The sequence below is a fragment of the Dryobates pubescens genome, chromosome 14 (assembly GCF_014839835.1).
Source record: "Dryobates pubescens isolate bDryPub1 chromosome 14, bDryPub1.pri, whole genome shotgun sequence".
In the NCBI taxonomy this organism is placed as follows: Eukaryota; Metazoa; Chordata; class Aves; order Piciformes; family Picidae; genus Dryobates; species Dryobates pubescens.
The window spans coordinates 20627400-20647349 of NC_071625.1; the positions used below are offsets into that span (position 1 = coordinate 20627400).

At 40.1% G+C, this 19950-nt stretch overlaps 1 protein-coding gene across 1 annotated transcript in view; it reads left to right on the forward strand.

Annotated features, from left to right (window-relative positions):
• Window positions 1-19950, forward strand: part of KCNQ3 (potassium voltage-gated channel subfamily Q member 3) — a 177835-nt gene that overhangs the window by 130446 nt on the left and 27439 nt on the right. The window contains exons 2-4 of the mRNA XM_009901996.2: window positions 15560-15650; window positions 17321-17447; window positions 19194-19366. Coding sequence (XP_009900298.2) covers window positions 15560-15650; window positions 17321-17447; window positions 19194-19366 — 391 coding nt within the window. The remainder of the gene's footprint in view (window positions 1-15559; window positions 15651-17320; window positions 17448-19193; window positions 19367-19950) is intronic.

Genomic DNA, 19950 nt, shown 5'->3' on the forward strand with positions numbered 1-19950 from the left:
ATTAGAACTAAAACTGTCATAAAAAAAGATATAATGATTGAATATAATTTCTAGATTTAACGTCTTCACAGCCCTGTTTAATTTCCTGTAATATATTTAGTTCACATGAAAAGATGTTCTCCTTATTCATCAAAAGATATTTTAAACCTGACGGGGCTGGGGGGGGAAATGAAGCTACTGGTGTCTGCTTGCTTTATTTAGTACTTTTTGCTTGACATTCTGTACTCTCACATCAACTCCTCACCACTGGTCAGGGAACCAGGGAGAAGAGCTGGGTCAGTGAAAGTGTATCAAGTGTAGGAAGATGGAGTAGAGAGACAGAAGTGCATCTTTCTAGGTTCATTTCAAGGGCCTGTCTGCTGCATGTGCTGGAGTTACAATCCCTCCTGTGCCTCCATGGTGGAGGGGTCAAGCTTCAGACTGTGAAGATGGGATCCTGTCTTTCATTGGAAAAGGATGCAGGACCCACAGCTTCAGTCATGTGCAGTTGCAGAAAAGTTTTCTTCGGATGATATCAGACACCATCTCTTTATGTACTGAATTCACCAGGACAATGACAGAGTCACCTCTGCAATGAACCTGAAGCATTAAAAAAAAAACCAACAAAAAGGCCTATACTAAAAATCCATCTCAACTCTAGTGTACATAAGGAAAAGTGAGACTGTAACCATTTTCTGCTATAGCAAAATAATTCCCAGATAAGCCTAAGAAACAGGCAATGCCTTATGTTCCAGGGAAAAGAAAAGAAAATTTCCAGGCCTAAGCCAATACTCAGTGCCAGAGTGATGTGGTGACATATCCCTTCCTGATGCCAAACCTGGTGCTTGGCTTACTGCCTGTGGAAGCAGGATACGCAAAGTGTGTCATCCTGTGCAATGGAGGCTTCCTGGATTTTACTCCACTTCTGTTCAAGCTATCATTTCACTACTTCCCTTAAATGGTGGCCTTTGTATATGCAATTCATTAAAAAACAAAACAAACAAACAGACTATGGAACGGGTTTCAGTAGAGTGTACAAACACCTGAACTAGTTTTAACCAGTCTGCAGTGATAATAGAGCAGATTAGCTATAAGAACATAGGCCTTTGTGCTGTGAGATGAATTCATCACATTAATTAATTGGTTCTCAGCATGGAAAATTAACCTGTTCTACTTCAACTGTGTTTGCATTAATGTCCTAGATAGCTTCATTAATTCTAACACTTTGGTACTAAAACATTCTACAATTAAGTCAGAGGTACTGACAAGTAACAGTAATAGTTTGTTGCTGTTTGACCAGATGTAAGCTTGTAAGGATGTGGGTATAGAAACTTATCTCAGGGACTACAGATAATGTTATTTATTTATTTTTTTCACTAACCTGGATTGAAATCCCATTGTAGAGCCAACAAATTACAGTGATGTCAATCTAAATTTCTGGTGCTTAGTGGAGCCTGGGAAACAGACTCACATGGCCTGAATTTCCCCTAAACTCAGTATTTCCTATTGCCAAGGTGCCAAGATTAGTGTATAGGTCCAAGGGCGGGGTAGAATTAAGGTTATTCATGTCTCTCCAGGTTGATATTTCAATTTTGGCCAGTTACCACTGGGCAACAAGGAATTAGAAACTCTCTTAAAGGTTTTAATATCTGTTCTTTTTCAGTTGAAATATCTCTAAAAGCAGTAGCACTTACCTGGATCAACAGTGGTCCAACAGTTAACCCAGGATAATTTTCTCATTCCCTTTCATTTGATGATGGTTCTCCTGAGTACCAGTAGCTAGAGAGCCACAGGCTTGACTCTCACCATCTCTCCTCATTACTGAGATGCTGTCTGTTCTGTCTTATGCAATGGTGCTCAAGTGATCATTTGGCTTCCTTGCCCAAGAAACTTCTGCATCAACTTATTAGTTTTATCCTCACTGCAGAGGCCATGAGACACTGATGTCCACTGAAAAGCATTTTTGAGTTTTCTCACCAAGCAAGCAAGCAAATTGATCCATGGCATGGAGCAGACCAAATGCTATCTTGTAGGTGGAATAGATTAATGGGAGAGAAGAATCTGAAAGGGTAGGCATAACATACAAACAGTACTGATGCATGCTGTCTCTCAGAAGTCATTAAGATATAAGAACTCCCAAAAGGTTTTAGGCTATATACTTATGAAATAAATATGGCCTGGATTTTATATGTGCAAATCCTAGGAAATATATCAATACCTAATTTGTTCCTAGGAGTAAGTGGGGAATGAAGGAAACTCATGCATATAAAAACAAGTCTGACCTGATGTGTGCTGTAACTGATGAATAAATATCTTATCAATTAGAAACACTAGCTGAAGCAATTGTTAATGTGAGCCCAATTTATCCAGGTGCTGTACTATAAAAACAAGAGCGCAGGAGCCAATAACCCCTGAATTCAATCTGGTTTTAGCTGTTGTTTCTTGTTTCTTTTATCATCTATCTCATGAAGTTTGGGTCTGTAGGACATCAACTAAAAGGGGTTGCTATTAAATCAGCCTATGAAGTCATTGTTGGAACTGATGCCTGCAATATAAATCCTGCTGTTGAGATGATCATGGAAAGGTTAATGCTGTAATAAAGGATGAATAGACAGACATATGCAATTTTCTCCCTGCTCTGTAAACTAGGAAACTAATAAAAGCTGTGCTAGAAATGTATAAAAATAATAATATTAAAAAAAAAATCAATCCCAACCAACTTTCAGGTACTCAGGGAAAAAAAATTGTATGACAGTGTCCTCCAGCAAAAAGAATTTCCACATATTAAAAAATGAGAAAATAAAACTGATGCTAATTCATGAGTTTAAGCACTGAAACAAGATAGAACGATGCAACTACAAGGACAAGACACAAGGTGACCACTCCATAATTAACTTCTACTGCCCAGTTGTAAGGGAAAAGCTGCTCCTGCTTTTGTGTACAGCATGGCATATCATACGTAAGGAGAATGATATAAAAATACTTAAGCTTGAAAGATTTTATATGTTTTTTAATCCTTGTGTCCTGTGAGGAGGTTGGTCTCTTCTCCCAGGCAACCAGCACCAGAATGAGAGGACACAGTCTCAAGTTGTGCCAGGGGAAGTTTAGGCTTGAGGTAAGGAGAAAGTTCTTCACTGAGAGAGTCATTCGTCATTGGAATGGGCTGCCCAGGGAGGTGGTGGAGTCACCATCCCTGGAAGTGTTCAAGTGGGGATTGGACGTGGCACTTGGTGCCATGGTTTAGTAGTCATGAGGTCTCAGGTGACAGATTGGACTTGATGATCTTTGAGGTCTTTTCCAACCTTGGTGATTCTGTGATTCTGTGAAAGAATGCAGGGATTCATTCTGGAGAGAGGAACACAAGTTCCCTCAAGAGACTGGAGTAGAAAATAGTTCTTAGCCTGTCCCATAGCTCCAATCACAGTGTGTGCAGAACATAATTACATCTTTTCTATTACAGGCATGTTGAATCATTCGTGTTAGGTAAACAACATCCATAGCCACATTGCAGCTGTTTAGAGTACACTTCAAATGGGCACCTTGAGATACATCTATTAACCTTATGAGCAAGCTGAATGTAAACAGGATTATTTTTAAAATGCCACAATGACTGAAATAGTGCTAGCAATTCAATGTGGAGTATCCACCATGAAATCCTTCCCATTTTGCTCTTCTCAGTAATTAACTTCATTGTCAGACTTGCCACTGTACCCTCAGAATTCAAATAATTTGAAAACTAATAGTTACCGGGTCTGATAGTTTTATAGGTTAGGTGGGATTGCACTACTTGGTTTCTTCAACTTGTCTCTAAATAACATTACCTTCATAGGAGAAACTAAGCTTTTGTTCTTTAGAAACTATAACTTTAATAGTTGTCTTGACTGGAACACATGCACTTTCAAGAGTAAAAACTGTGTGCAGAGGGTATTTCTAAGGTTGTTAATTTTGGCTTGATCTCACATTTCTTCAGTATGCACACTGGCAAATACTTGAGAGTCAAACATGTTATGTATGAATGGAATGGAATGGAATGGAATGGAATGGAATGGAATGGAATGGAAAGCAATAGAATAGAATTAACCAGGTTGGAAGAGACCTTTGAGATCATCGAGTCCACTATGGTTACAATTGTAAGACATGAATAAGAAAAAACCTTCCCCCCCATTATTGGTAAAGGTGGTATTTAGACATGTGTGCCCTGGGGCCCAGTGGAAACTTTTCTTCCTTTTGCTTCCTTTTTTATCATTCCAAGCACTGCAAAAGAATGTTAGGTTTGATTCATGAGTGGTTATCTGATATGGCGAATGAGATTCATCTGTCCGAGTCACCTGGGGCTCTTTTTCCAGTTGGAGAAGTAGGCACTTCTGATACATAGCTCATCTCCTCTTTAAGTAGGTACCTAAAATAGGGCAAATGAATCATACTTTTAAGGTCCTCAGTTTTCCCAACTGCTTTAAAGTGAGTTGTGCATGCTGAGATGCAGATATTGACACAGTCAATGTCTGCAATAAGCTGAAGTGGATCCCAGCCTGTGATGTACCTGCATCTGTACCATTTTTTATTGAAACAAAAAGCAAGTAGAACTCTTAACTGGCAAAAGGATAAGACTGAATTCCTGTGCTCCTTGGAACCAGTGGAAATGTTCTCATTGGAGACCTGTTCTCAGTGCTGGAAGAGCACTCTTACCCCATTCCATAATTTCCTGTTTTATAAAATAATATGGACTGCTTTGAGTATAGACCAGACTTCTGAACCTGGTTCAGGCCAGACCTGAATTTGAACTTTTGAATTCATACCAGACCCCTAATCTAGTTGGTATAATCTGTGGGGCTTAGAGGACAGTTAAACTCATTCAGTGAGCTGTATTGGCTGAAGCCTCATAGACCTGTCGTGCTGAAAACCTGCCACATTTAGAGAGTCATCATTACATTGAGATTCCAGCCACTCTCTGCACTGATGCTGCAACAGAAGAAGGTGGAAATAGGAATAGGAAATAGGAATTCCTGTTCCGATGAATGTCAAATAAGAATAGGAAAGTTGTGTCAATGCTGTGTCCCACTGTGCCCAATATTCCTCTATTATAGAAGGCCTTTCTTCAGTAACACCATCTCCTCCATTTAGGAGAGAAACAGATTCCTGTTCTTTGCAGATAAAAACATGATTCCCAACAGAGCTGCTTAGCACAGATTTTGCTAGATTGTATCCTGCATGCAAAACTTCTCATTACTGCAAAATGGGTCTGATTTTTCTAAATGTACTTACGTATGCTCAATTCTGTGCCATTTCAAATTACTTGCTCAACTAAATAGAGCTCTTTCTTCAAAGAAAAACAATTACAAGTTTTTCCTTCCATATTGCCATTTTTTTCCTGAAGGTTTGATAAAATTGTCTTTGAAACTGTCAGGTTGAACAGGAATGATGTAATCTGAGATATTAATGAATCCGTTGAGCAAAAGGGCCATCGTATATTGTGTTGAGAAGCATTGTTGCAGATGCTGGTGAAACGCTTCAGGAATAAAATTGTGCAGGTCTGGAAAAGGCTGATAACCTCCTCCAAAGACTTCAGTCTTCAAATGAAATATCACATGCTTGCAGATGATCATCCTGAATTTTAAATGCTGGTTAATTGCTTATGGTAATGCAAAGCAGCAGAAATACTTTAAAATAGCATTAAACCTAGGTAGGTACAAATAGCATGTGCTTTTGTTATTGTTTAGTTGTGTAAACTGGAGTTCTGAGGATACAATGACCTCTAAAGAGCATATCCAAAGTTCACCTTCAAAGAGGATGTGATTCATTTGACTTGCTAACACAACTCATAATTTAATAATCAATGTGAACTGGATGTGAAAAAGTAACATGTATAACTTACCTTTCCTCTATGCTTTTGTTGTTCCTGTGTTGCTCTTAATGGCTCCGTTAGCACCATGCACCTAGAACACAATGAGAACTGTAGATCCTTCAAAGCTCTTGCAGAGATTGAGATCCTACAGAAATTCCACATGACAGCCTCTGTAAGCAAAGGCTTTAGAGTTATTGGCATACTCTCATTAGTTTAAATACAAGACATTGGAAAAATCACTATTATAAAGGAATTTACCTCTAAGTAATTGATCATCCCCCTCACATTTCTATCCAGACCCCATATCTTGTCATTTGTTAAACCATCAAGGTACCAGCTGATATTTTAGGGTTGAAATTCACGTTCTGCCCCTCTTATCAGACTCTTTTAACAAGTTATTAAGAAGAGATGTAATAAAAGCTTTATAGGAACACTATCAAGTCAAAGTGGAAAAAAATTCTGGTTTAGTTTGTTGGGAAGCTGGGTCTATCTATTAACATAGTATTTTGTCTATGTTGACTTGTAAATCCCATGAAAAAGCATTCCTGCACACCACCACTGTTTATTTGATCCACAACTGCTGTAACATGAGTTTAATCCTGGTATCTTTTAGCATAGGAATTTTCTGCTCTTCTTCTCTCCTTGTGAACAAAGTGAGAGCAGCTCATCTACTTTGCATTCCACACAATAAGAAGCCTTTTCCTGACTGATTGATGTGAGCTTGTTTTGTGGCACCACTGGATTTGGGAGTGGGTCATAGGCTACAGACCAGTTTGTTCAGGGAAAACTGATGTGCAGCGTGTCACATAGACAAAGATGATTCTAGCTGTAATGCTTCATGGTTTTAGCTGGAAAAGTCCTGAGTCAAGTGTCCTGCATTGTAGCCATAACTGTGTCCACCTCAGGTGCAAAATGATAGAGCTCTCTGTAGAGTTGTTAGAAAATGCAGGAAAGCTTCGTTGCCCATAATAGAACACATACTAAAATCTTACATAGACCTGAAGTGTACTGATAGTGTTGTTGTGGGGTGCAAATTAAGTGGAGCCATGTAGCTCTTCCCTTCACAGCCACAAACCTTTAACCATGCAAAAGAATCCATTGGGAATGGTGCCATGCAACTTTTCTATTGAATGTCCCACTCCATCTGAAAACTGAGATTGTTGCATAAAATCCTCAAGTTCACATATAAAGGTGAGTGTGTGATGGAGTTTGAGATGGCGCAGGCAAAGAAGATACAGTCCAAAGTGGAAACTATTTCTGCACTTGCAATCCCACCTGTCTGAAAGTGCTAGTTTAGGGTGGAAGTGTTGGCATTGTTTAAAAATTATGTTCTTCTGTAATGTAGGGTCAAAAAAAAAAAAAAGGAAAAAAAATCTAAACCTATCAAAACTCAAAAATAGATCAAAGTCTTGGGTAAAGATTATCTTTTCAGCTCACTGTAGGAATCTGGCTGAGCAAACACTGAATTTATGTTATCACTTCCCTACCTAGAAACCCTAGATTTGCATTCTTTGACACTCTCTACAAATTCCTTGAGAGAACATAACTCATCCCTCTCCTTCTTTTTAAAGAAATTAGAAGGATTTGTGGAGATATTAGTGTATGTCTGTGTGAGAGATGCTAATTCGTGAGTATGCCTGAGATTTTGTCATGTTTAGAAGTGGATACCTTGATCTTTCATCTCTCTGGACACAACAGTATTTGTGACATTTTGAAAGATATCATCCTGGAAATTCCTACTCAGGAAGTTTTAGTATTGACATGAATAACTAATACTCTTCTCTTAGGCTCCTTATATACTAAATTCACTTCTTTTGCTGAAAACTGGACGCTTGACTGAAGAATTACAGGCTGACTTTCAAATGTCCTATACTTGTATTTCACAAAATTTAGCAGAAACCAACGTGTGTATCTTAAATTTACCTTCAAATGGCTTCACACAAATTTGTATATGTCCTTTGGAGAATGTCCTGTTAGAAGCATTTCTGAAACTCATTTTATTTGCTGTTAGTGCAGTTGGGGCTGCTGGGTAATGCAGTTTGTCTCTCTGCTGTTCCTGCTTTGCTGTGCCACACAGCTCACCATGTTTCCTAGTCTATATATCTCAACTCAATTACCAGCATGCTGACAGCTATAGATAAGCTTATGGACAGGCATACTAGTCATGACAGACAAAAGCCCCAAACAATAGTTCAGTCCAATGTTTTTCACTTAATATAAATATGGAATTTAAAATTACTAACAGAGCAACTCGCAATATTTAGCTGCAACAGTCAGATTTTCTGTCCTTATTCAAGCCACAGGAGGATACAAGACATCTAACTTCTTGGTAGCTAATGCTGTCACAGTTCATCCTTTGCTTCTGCAGACTTTCACCTATGTCTAGGCCTCATCTTGTAACCTATGTATGCTAGCTCTTTCAGAGCATCTTCAAAACTATTGTCAGAGACAAGACGGAAATGTAATCTTGATAGATGACTCCTGTCCTCCAAGCTGAGAAAAATCAGTCAGGAAATTTTAGTGTTCTGGGCTGTTTTACACACTCATGCCAGAAAACCTGGGAAATGCATCAAGCCATTGTTCTGAAATGTCCCCTAGAGAAAATCCATGTTGATGGTGTTCATGCTGTCTGACATTGCTGATCCAAATATTTTGTACCAGCATGCCAAACTCCCTGAGGAAGCTGGCAGTGGTGATACACAGGGAGCTGACACAAAAGGTTTTTAGGAGTGGACCTGAAGAAAAAAGCAAGAAGAGGAAGCCTTAAGTAGGCTTTTGGCATGTACATGGGCAACAGTAGAGGGAAACCATCCGATTTAAAAGCTGTTCTGCACTTGTGAAGCACAGCTTTCTCTTAGATCCTACTTTTTAAGTTTTCCAAACTTAGGAAAGCAGCAGTGAAGCCTGTCCAGAGGCACTGCTGCCAATGAAAGACCAAGGTCATAAAAAGCTAGCCTGAGTAAGCATTTTGACTTTTCTATCTCAGCTTCATACTATGAGAGGGACAATATCTCTCACTTCTGTCATCAATGGCTAGTATCATCCTGGGCTACCATTTCATCAGCTGCCAGGTCAGCTGGTATGTCAGTGAGACCAGCAATCTTTTGGGCATTTTTTCTTACTTCCTAGGGTTTCCTCCAGCATCTTGTAGAGAATCTTCTGTCTCTGCCACTGCAGCAGAGCAGGAGTGCAGTTCATCTTAACAAGCATGGTATTTCTACCCTATCCTTGCTGTATGATGGCACTGAGCCAAGGGTTCCTGCATAGGCTCATTTGTGTGTACTCAGTGGAATGGAGGACTCAGAGAAAGAGGAAACTTAGAACATACCTACCTGCAACACTCGCCACTTTTTCCTGCCTTTGGGATCTTCACTAAGTTTCTAAGTGTCCTTCCCTTCACCCTTCTGCACAGTGCACATTTGTAGCCTCCCAAAGGTTTTGTATTTTTCCTGTAGCCCTCATCTCAGTACTGGTTTTTTGTAAGATTAGCTGGCCTATTGCTTGGAAGAGCAGAGATACAAGAATCTAAATATTAACCAGTAAATATTCCCAAGTCTGTGAAAATCAGGCAGGCACTTCCTTCTCTCTGAAGAGCTGTTCTCAAATATTTGGTGATGCCTCTTTTTTTTTTTTCTTTTTTTTTTTTCCTTTTTTTTTTGTGTGTTAAAAATCCCATTGCAAGCATCTCATTAGCAAGCATAAAACTATCAGTGCAAGATACTGCAGATGTTCTGTGAAAGCTGAAGTTTGGATGCAGAGAAAAAGATGGTGAGTAGGAATAGAAAGCAACTGAAAGTACAGTGAGAAAAAGATTCATTTTTATTCCTTTTGAGTAAAAGCCAATAACTGAAGAAAATAAGGTTGTTCCAATCTGAAATTTGGGAAAGTGTGTGGGAATCACAGGTTTAAAACCATATTGCACTGAGAATACTACACCAAAAATTTGGTAAAACCTTGCCAGATTTTCCTAATCTAATCTTAGAGATTTCCATTAGCATTTACCAGGTGGCAGAACATAATGAACCTAGACCACAAGTTTTAAGGGAAAACAAGAAAGTATGGAATGAAGCCAAGCAAAAATATCTAAGATCCATAAGGACATTTGAAGACAGAAGCGATTCCAATGGCTTGCAAGAAATGACACTGTGGATATGTAGATAGAAAGAAATCCATGCTTGGTTGCATGGGAAGGGATTTCTTACTAGTAACTGTTCAAGAGGCTTTTCTGCCCAGAGCCTGGATTACTATTTTGTAAGCAGGATTCTCAAACACCTTTAGATGCAATACCTAAATTTACAACAAGGGATTTCAGAGAAAACTGGTTATGTATGAGGGAGACTAGTACACTTGGTAGGCTAATTCTTGTAGTAGTAAAAATAAATAAACATTTAATATTAAAAGGCAATGTTTGTAATTGCGCTCAAAATCTACATAAGGGCGAGCATTCAGGTGATTTGTACAGTAAATATCTCCACAGGAGCTGCTCACAGAGTCTTTCTTTATAGTTATACAGAGGAAATTGTCTCTGTGGGTGCTTCTGACCACTTTGAGTTGTCTACATTGAAACAACAGGAGTTGTACACTAGAAGTACACATTCCTATCTGTTAACTGCAAGTCTAATCCCAGGCAACCAGCACCAGAACAAGAGGACACAGACTGCACCAGAGGAGGTTTAGGCTGGATGTTAGGAAGAAATTCTTCATAGAGAGAGTGGTTGCCCATTGGAATGGGCTGCCTGGGGAGGTAGTGGAGTTGCCATCATTGGAGGTGTTTCGGAGGAGACTTGATGGGGTCCTTGGTTGAATGGTTTAGTTAATTAGATAGTGTTGGATGGTGGTTTGGACGTGAAGATCTTGGAAGGTCTCTTTCAATCTGGTCTATTCTATTCTATTCTATTCTAATTAGTATTTTGTCACATGGCACAAAAAATTGCCAAACTGACACCAGATGCAAATATTGTTTGACTTGTCTGTGATGTTTCTAGTCCTCATAACAGCTTCAGAAGGACTGGTATGTTTAGAAACAGACTGTAGGCAACTTACTGTGTGATCTGCTCCTAAGATTTTGAAGAAAGATCTGGTGAACAGGATACCTGACAAGGACCTATAGATGGAAAAAATACAAAGGTTTTCAGCTAGATCTGCATTACATCAACTTCAAATGAAAGCAGATATAGAACAAAACCACAGAGAATGTGAAATATTAAAATAAATCAAAATCTATCAAACAAAACAGTGAGTGATGCTCATCAATGAAACTATATATATATATAGGGTTTGGAATACTGTCTTTAAGACAGCAAAATAATACAATTAGAAATATGAGTGTGAAACATGATTTCCAATAACAAGAGATGTATTCACTAGGATAGCATATTAGTTGTGACAAAAGAGCACTGCCATTTGGTGGTTTGGAAGGTTTGCAGCTTACATACTTGCTGCATACAAGAAATGAATCGGGATCTTAGGCATAATACTGAAAATAGGCACAACACTGAAAATAGGCACAATGTAATGGGCTGTGGAAAAAATGATGCAAAATCATATCAAGGACAACTCTAAAAATTGAAGAACCTAATTCAGATCCTCATTTGGCATCTCTAATTTTGATCTTGAAGTCTGGACTGCCACCTGCTGAAAGACTCTCTGACAGGAAGCTTATGCTTAGTAGGACTCAATTTTCTTTAGTGAACCTTGACTTTTACCCTATTTCTTTCTTCTAACCCTTGGTGTTCTGTATCCCATGGATACTATCTTTATAACTGAATAAATTCCAAACTCTATTCTTTTCTGTCCCTTGATTCCTCAAATCAGTGTTAGTGTCCCTTCTGCTCATCCTCTGGTATTTTAGCAGTTTCTTTCCATATGATTTGCCTGTGGTTGATTTTATAGTCAAACTCAACCACTGGACCCACAGTGCTGCCTCTGAATTGGACAATATGGACTTGTTTATTGTTCCTTCTCCATAGAACAATACAGATTCAGCAACTGTAAGGCAAGTTAGAGTCTTTATGTTTGCAAGACCATAATACGGGCATAGGTTCTGCATATGCCTACAATATGGGCATAAGCAGCAAGGTGAAGATGTACCTTTGTATCATCTTTGCTAAGCAAGGGATATTGCGGGGGGAGGGGGGCGAGAGAGGGAGGAAGACACCTTTGTAACATCTTCCATAGAAGGGAGGACGCAAGAAGACTCACAGGCTTTGTAAACACCAGGATCTGAAACAGAAGAGGCTGCAGGGAAATTTGTGGGTTGCATAGTGTCAATGGAGATTAAAATTCATGAAGTGCTCTGCACACGGTTGTCATTTCAGATGCTAGGGGAGGATAACTGAGATTACTGAGATGTGATTTGATTAACTTGTGGTTGTTTATCCTTTGGAAACAGTGTGATGGGAGAATAGTTGTCCCTTTCAAGATGGGTTGCAACTATATGTCCCAACAGAGGCTCTTTATCCCTGCACAGCCCAGAGTACTGAAGGAGGGAGCAAGACCCTTGCTCTGTGGGTTTTGGAACTGTGGCTTCTGCTAGGGAGTTGCACTTCTGAGACCTTCTAATGGGCTGCACTCATGAACTTCATGCAACTGGGCATTCAGACCACATTCCTTACTCAGATTTGCCCTTAAAATTATTTGTGGTCATACGCAATTCCCAGTCTCACCCTGCCACTCTGTTTTCAGTGGGGTTTTTTTGTCCTGCGTGGTCTGTGGTTTTCATGGGTGGGCTCTCACTTGGAATGGTGGGGCTCACATTATGGACTGTGCTGCACAGAGCAATCAAGTAAGCAGCACCCGGGTTTCATTAATGCCAACATCTGGGTTTCTTGATGATCAAGGAAAATAATTTTCACCTCTGTGACACTCTCTTTCTTTGCATATCCAATACATGTATGCTATCTCCTGAACACCTGCACCTTCATGGGGAAGGAAAACAGGAGGCTGTATCCCCTTGCTTTGTAGAGCACTGGTGCCCTCTAGTGGTAAAACCGCTCACATTTTTAGGCAAAAGATTTCACTACTAACTTACCTCCTGTGTTCCTCTTGGACAAAAGTCTGCACATCATCTTTAACTAACTGCTGCAAATTTACACCTCTAGTTTAAGTAGCTGTTGTTTGCAGTTTCCTTGGACTCTTTTCAGAGTGTCTTTCTTTTCATTAAGTAATTTAAATTATATTTGTGAGCTGATGGGTGACCAAATTTCCACATGATATGAAGAAATGGCTACAATGGAAAGCAACAAATAGCACCAACTCAAGGCTTTAAATGGCAAATTAGTGGTGGTACTGCTGTAATGTGGCAGATCATGGGTGGTTTATAGCTAATCAAAGGAATCATGTTTTGGTTGAGTTTGCACCAGTTTGCAGACAGAGATGCAGTTTAGCCAGATCATGGGTCTGGGAGACACAGAGGCACTGGGTTTATAATTACAAGGTGGGGACAGCAAGGTGATACCATAAAATCAGGCTACATAAGGAAACCCTCTAAGACTCCATTTTTAAGTTTCAGGAGGCAAGCATTCTTCATTACAAAGTTGCCCAAGTTTGGGAGCAAGGAGACTCTTGTCTCAGTTCTTCCACACTGATGGGACAGAGTAGCAGCATTCCATTCCTTAAACACATGCATATACATTAGATTTCCCATAATAGTCATACATATTCATATTATTTTCTGAGGTCTTACTTTTAGTCGAAGTTTAGTACTGAATTTCCCCAGTTTTCTGGAATCTTACAACTTGTTTTCATCCTTGGTGATATCTCAGGGTGGTCTGATTCAGGACAGTTCACTTCCGATCGAGGAAGCAAGGTTCCTCCTTATCTGTTGTGCCTGGTTAGAACAGCAGTGTCTTGTCCTTGCAAATTCCATAGTTGCTCTTCATCAGCAAGTCTTCATTTCCACTGAGATTAATTTTACTGTATTGAGCTGTGGTGTGACAAGACAATCTTGAGGGCTTGGCAGGAGTATCACAGTATTGCTAAGTAAACTGGTGAATGTCTTCAGCAGAATGGGTGTGGTTATAACACACAGATGGTAAAACAAACAAACACAACCCCCCCTCCAACATTCTGGATTGCAAAACTGTTTCCTATCAACCACATAACTGTTGCTCTAGAGCATGGCTGGTGAGTGGGACAAGGTGAAACACATGTATTTCTGTTCTAACCTTGCTCAAAATGGCTGATCTGAAATTTACCTGGCATAGGAAACTTCAATCTGAATATCTAGTGCTAGGAAAGCCGCAGCAAAGTAATCCTTCAGTGTGAAGGAGGAAGTGTTTCACTGTTGCCCATTCCTTGTATTGAGAGTGCTAGTTGATGTCTTTTGGGGGAAATCCCCCCTCTAAAAGGCAGCAGGAACTGTCTGGAGCTCACCTCTCTACTTTTACTCCAGCTTTAAAATGTTGCAGGTGCTCAGACCAGGCATCCTTAGCCCTAGGTTTCCCTATACAGGAAGGAAACAAAACCCCAAAACAGATTATGTGACATGTGCCTCCCTTCCTCAAGGTCCTTACTCACTGCCTCTGCATGGCTGGCTGTCAACTCTGCCCATTTTACCCAGTGAAACGAAGTTGGGGTTTAGTCAGAGAGAAATGAAATCACACTCTAGATATCAGATTGAAGTTCAAAACAAGTAGCACACACTAAACACAGTTTGATGCTTAACAAGCTTTCTTCCCTGGATGATTTCAGTACCTAATGGCTATAATTTCTTTGATGTATCCTAGCTATGAAAGCAAGGGGTTCAGAGCTTTTATGAAGATGTCCTTCCAAATTATTCACTAAGCTCTGAAATACTTCCATGGCCTTCTGCCCTGCTATGGCCTTCAGCCCTACTGTTCCTGTGGGTCAGGCTTTGGGAGCATATTAAAATGCCCACAATTTAGGTACATGAAGTACTAGAATATGAGCTTTCCCCACACTGCTTCACAGTTGTTCCTTAGAAGCCTCCCTTGATTCTTCTTACCTCTTTATGTTTAAAAGGTTTTGAATAGCTTGAACCTGGAAATGCATTTACAAAGCAGATCAATGTGACTTTAGATTGGACTGAATTGGATTTACCAGTAGTGAGAGTTACATTTTCCATCAAATCTCTGTGTTCTGGAGCCTCATAGGCAATAGCACAGGGACAGTGATTTATAATACATTGTGTTTATTGGAGAGCAGAACCTTGCCATCTTTATTGTTTCTCTTTTAAACTTTTTTCCCCCCAACTGCTTAGAAAGGAGTGCATAAAGGTGAAAAAATAATAAATACACTGAAAATTTCAAGGGAGGGTTTGTGCCAGAGCTGCGTTGTATTGAGGTGTTTACTTTTTCTCAGGTCTCATGATGTGCCAAGTAGATTTATTCCACTGCAAATGCAGTGCCATTTTCCACAGTGCACAGCATGTCAGCTTGAAATAAACATCCTCAGCATTACAGTCCTCTGCCATACTTTACAATCCCTTCCCAAAATGCAATCTCATCCATTCCTTTCCTGAAGAATGCAACCAAGGTAATTAATTCACGTCTGTCACAGGATCATTCTGATTAAAGATCTTGCCATCATTTCTTGACTTCCAGGCCCCCTTTGTCCAGGTTGAGAACTCTTGATCTTCATGACAGCTTGCCTTGATGCACACTGATGGGAAGTAGCCATCACCTGAAGGCCTCCGCACAGGTTTTTATAGGCAACATCTCCAATGCAAATGCAGGGAGGGGTAACAATGCTATGATTTTTCTGTTGATGTCATTCCAGGTTTCTGATTGTCTTGGGATGTTTGATCTTAGCTGTCCTGACAACTTTCAAGGAGTATGAAACTGTTTCGGGAGACTGGCTCCTCTTGCTGGTAAGCAGATTGGATGTTTCATTCTGGTAATGTCTTTGAACTGAAGTCAGTCTCATCAGCAGTGACGGGAACTTACTTCCAAGTTTCCATGCAATAAGATTTCTTTGTTGATCCTGGAGCAATGACTGTACACTTAATTATTGGAGAGTCCTCAATTCATTGTTTGCACTGACTGAGTAAAACTGAAGTAAGGAGAGAAGAAAAATACCAGGAACTTTAACTAATGTTTTTTTTCAGCATCTGCCTAACAGTTCTATCAAAGTATCAATGCTTTTCCTATTGACCATGCCATACTTGAGCACATTTGAAAACTGCTTGTTTTGGGCTCTTTCAACAATTGTTATTCATTTTGCAGTATTCTACCTATCAGAGCATTTCTTTCAAGGAAGGTGCCCAATAGCAAAACTCCAACTGTTACAAGCAATGCCTCTGATGACTATCCTTGAGACAGAATATATTTGCAACAAACCTATCCATTTCTCTGTATTTCCAGTATTCCTGTTTTATAAATGAGTGGAGTTCATGATCCAGACTGTATTTCTGTAGGCCTCCCAGTAAGCAGGGAAGGGGGGGGGGGGGGGGGTTAGGGAAGGGAAAAAGCCCCTCATTAAGTGTAGACATGACATATTAATCACTTTATGAAAATGACCCTGACAAAGAACTTCCTTTGCTCCCACAGCTGTCATGAAATAGAGATCACAACCTCTCACTTAACCTGGCCTTGTAGAAAAACATCCTTAGGGGAAATGAAAATTGAGATCCTGGAACTACTCCGTCTCTGCCATTTCCCCTTGTATGCTCCTTCTCAAAAAGTGCCTGTATGAAAACACTCTCATCCCTTAAGGAATGCGAAACTCTTGGTCCCTGTTGCCCTGCTCAGACCCATCTTTTCACATTTGATGAAGCCTGAGGTTATTTTTCCTTCTCCTGTGCTTGCTTTTCTGCGGCTCTCAGTGACTTTCAGAACTCCCTAGCAGCTGTCAGTTTGTACATCAGACAAAATCCTCCTTTTCTTCTTGTCAGCTAGTCACAGAAAGAAAAAGTAACTATATGCCCCGTGCTGCCTTTGGCCCATTTCCACTGAGCACCTCAGGGAAGCTTTCCTCCCTATTCCCTTCCCATGCTTAGAAAAGGTCTTGAGCAGCATGGAAAATTCTATTGTTTGGACCATAAATTTAAGTGGATAATATATGCCTTAAAATTGTCTTGTATATGCTTTTAGAATGTCTTAAATTTATAACCTTACGAATATACTGTATGCATCTTGTCCCTGTCTCTAAAGATACAGCTGCATGAATGAGTTGCCGGTGGGTAACCTTGATTGTAGGTATACAGTGCACTGGGAACTTTGCAGCCATCACTCACAGGTGTCTTCTCTTTCACGTTAAACAGGAGGTCTTTTTGTGAAGTAATTGCCCTTCCATTTAGGCAGGGTAAGCACTTCACATCCTTTTTGCAGAGCACTTAGACGGCTGTAAAGTTGTGTCCCACTTTGCCTTGCCTCTGTCGTTAGTCTCTGTCCTTCCAACTGTTTTTCCTTTCTCTTTCACTCACAGACACATACCACAACGTGTGCATCTCATCTATTCCCTTCAGCTATTGCCAAATGTCCAGAATTACTGCAAAAACTTGTTTCAAGTCTAACAACATAATTTGTGTCTTTGGTACAGGAAACTTTTGCCATTTTCATCTTTGGAGCAGAGTTTGCCTTAAGAATCTGGGCTGCTGGATGTTGCTGTCGATACAAAGGATGGAGGGGGAGACTCAAATTTGCCAGGAAGCCTTTGTGCATGCTGGGTAAGCACATGCTCTCTCCTGCTGTTTTCCTCACTATGTTGTTTTCCTTCTAAGCCAGTTGTGGGGGGATGTCAAACTACCAAATGGCAGTGCAAAGAGTACTAAAATCAGGACTGCCCTTTATTCCTGCCCATTTCCTGCTGGGAGCAGTTATTCGAAGTTCTTGGCAGTAACGATTCATTCAAGATGCTCTTGGGTGGCTAGTCAAAGAGAGAAAAAAAATGAATCCTTCTACTCTTCCAACACATTTTTCTTGTCCTGAGCCTCAATGCATTTTCCTGAAGCTCATCCCAAAATATACTGTGTCTGCCTTCAATTTCAATTCAAATCCCTACAAGATGCCATCCCTACAAGGTGTCATCTTCTGCAGTGCTCTCTCGTATTCAGATGTTGTCTTTTACCTTCATAATGTTGGACTACATTTGCAAACAAGTATCTTTGTGACTTCATCCATGTTCTTTTTCAGCCTCAGGAGGCACTGCCTACAACTGTCATGAAGCCACTCATTATTCATGTTTGAATCCCTCCTAAGACTCCTTGTTATGTCCACAAACCAAGAAGTCAACATTTAGGAGCACCTGTCATAAATATCCACATTAGTTCATTGTTTGCAGGACTCCCTTCTTTATTTTGATGCCCTTCAGATGAAGCACTAGCTTTTTGTTCTTTATTTGTACAGCACAGAGCGCTCTGGGGAGCTGTGGTGTTGCAGTTATATGAACACAGGCTACTCTCTTCCCTCTCTCTCCTTTTGTTCATCTTGTGGGTTTAAATGGTAGAACAAACTGAAACAAATTTTCTTTGTACATCTGTTCTATCTTCAATTTAATAACACTCCTTTACGTGCTACTGCGGTATAAATATTTCTTTTACTTCCAATAGCATTGTGAAAGTAGTAGAGCATGGTGGGAGCAAGTGGGATTCATACTGTCTAATGTTCTTGGTAGAAGCACCATCTCACTTCTGAGAATGAATATTGAGTGATATCTGAGTAAATAACAGGAAAGATCCCACTGGATTTATTAATATCCTCTCGGGGTTGTCACTGGCATGAGTTTGTTTTGAGAATGATTGAATAAATCTGAGACCCATCCAGTGCCACTCTTTTCATCTGGAAATAGAACATGAAGACAATTATGCAACTGAGTGGCTGAAGAGTACCTGAAGCCTTTTGATATCATGGGGGGGGGGGGGGGGGGGGGGGGGGGAGGGGAAGGGGGGAGGTGGAAAATAAAGCAAAAAGTCATAAACCAAGAAGAAGAGATGTGATTTGCATTTCAAACCTCTTCAGTTGATCAGCAAATTGGCCTTGTGAGTTCTTACCAGAAATAGTAGTACTGACTTTGAGATTTTAATGGGAAAACTCAGCCAAAAAGCCCAAAACACTAGATGCACCAGCAAGATCTGAATTTGTTTTCTACTGAACTGTTCACTATGGTGTCCCTGTGGGACAGATGAATTTCAGGCTGTTTTTCTGTCATCATTTGGACACTGTTTCTTTGCATCCCCTAATCTAGCTCAGAAAGTGTCTCAAATCCAATGCATTGATCTGTAAGCAGATTATGAGGCTTTCTGGTGGGTTCTGTGTACGATGCTGACTGTGTGGCAGGTGCAGATTGGCAAGAGAAGGCATTTTCAGGCAGCTTAAAAATTTGCCTAGGGAAATTTGCAGCACAACCAGGTGGGATGAAGAAGCAGGTGATGGGACCACTTTTGTTGGCAGGCTTTGTTCTTTTCACCTTGCAGATATCTTTGTGCTGATTGCTTCAGTGCCAGTGGTTGCTGTTGGGAACCAGGGAAATGTTCTGGCCACATCTCTCAGAAGCCTCCGCTTCCTCCAGATCCTACGGATGCTCCGAATGGACAGGAGAGGTGGCACATGGAAGCTTTTGGGATCAGCCATTTGTGCACATAGCAAAGTAAGCCTCTGTGCCACATACATTGTTTAGAAAAAGTTTAAGGTTTCATTTTGTGGGATTTCATTCAAATGATCCTTGTTTGATTCCCCTCCTCCCCCCCATTAGACCACAGCTGTGTGAGGGAGATAAGAATGGGTTATGAGGACTTTGCTTTACTGGAGATACTAAAGAAACAATTTTGATAGCAAGATTAGCCAACAAACTTATTTCTGTGATTGCATCCCAGAAACTAGCCAAGAAAATGGACTTATCTCAAGACTCAGTTATGAAATTCTCAGCTACCATGTTTTTGACTTTGTTTCTTTTTTTTTTTTTTTTCCCAAGAAAAAACAGTTCTTAGAAAACATAGTTCTCTGAAACAAAGGAGGTCAGGTTTTGTTTTCATAAAGATGATTTTGAAGTTCTGTTCTTATTACATGAGTTCATAGTGAAAGCATTATTTGTGGTAGAACCTACTTTGATGTGTGTTGTGGATGGAGTGTGCATTTCACCTGTAAGAGAGAAGCAGCAGTATGTTTATTGAGATAAAACATCAGTTTGATGACAAGCTGCGCTTGATTATTGACTGCATAGAGGACAAGGTC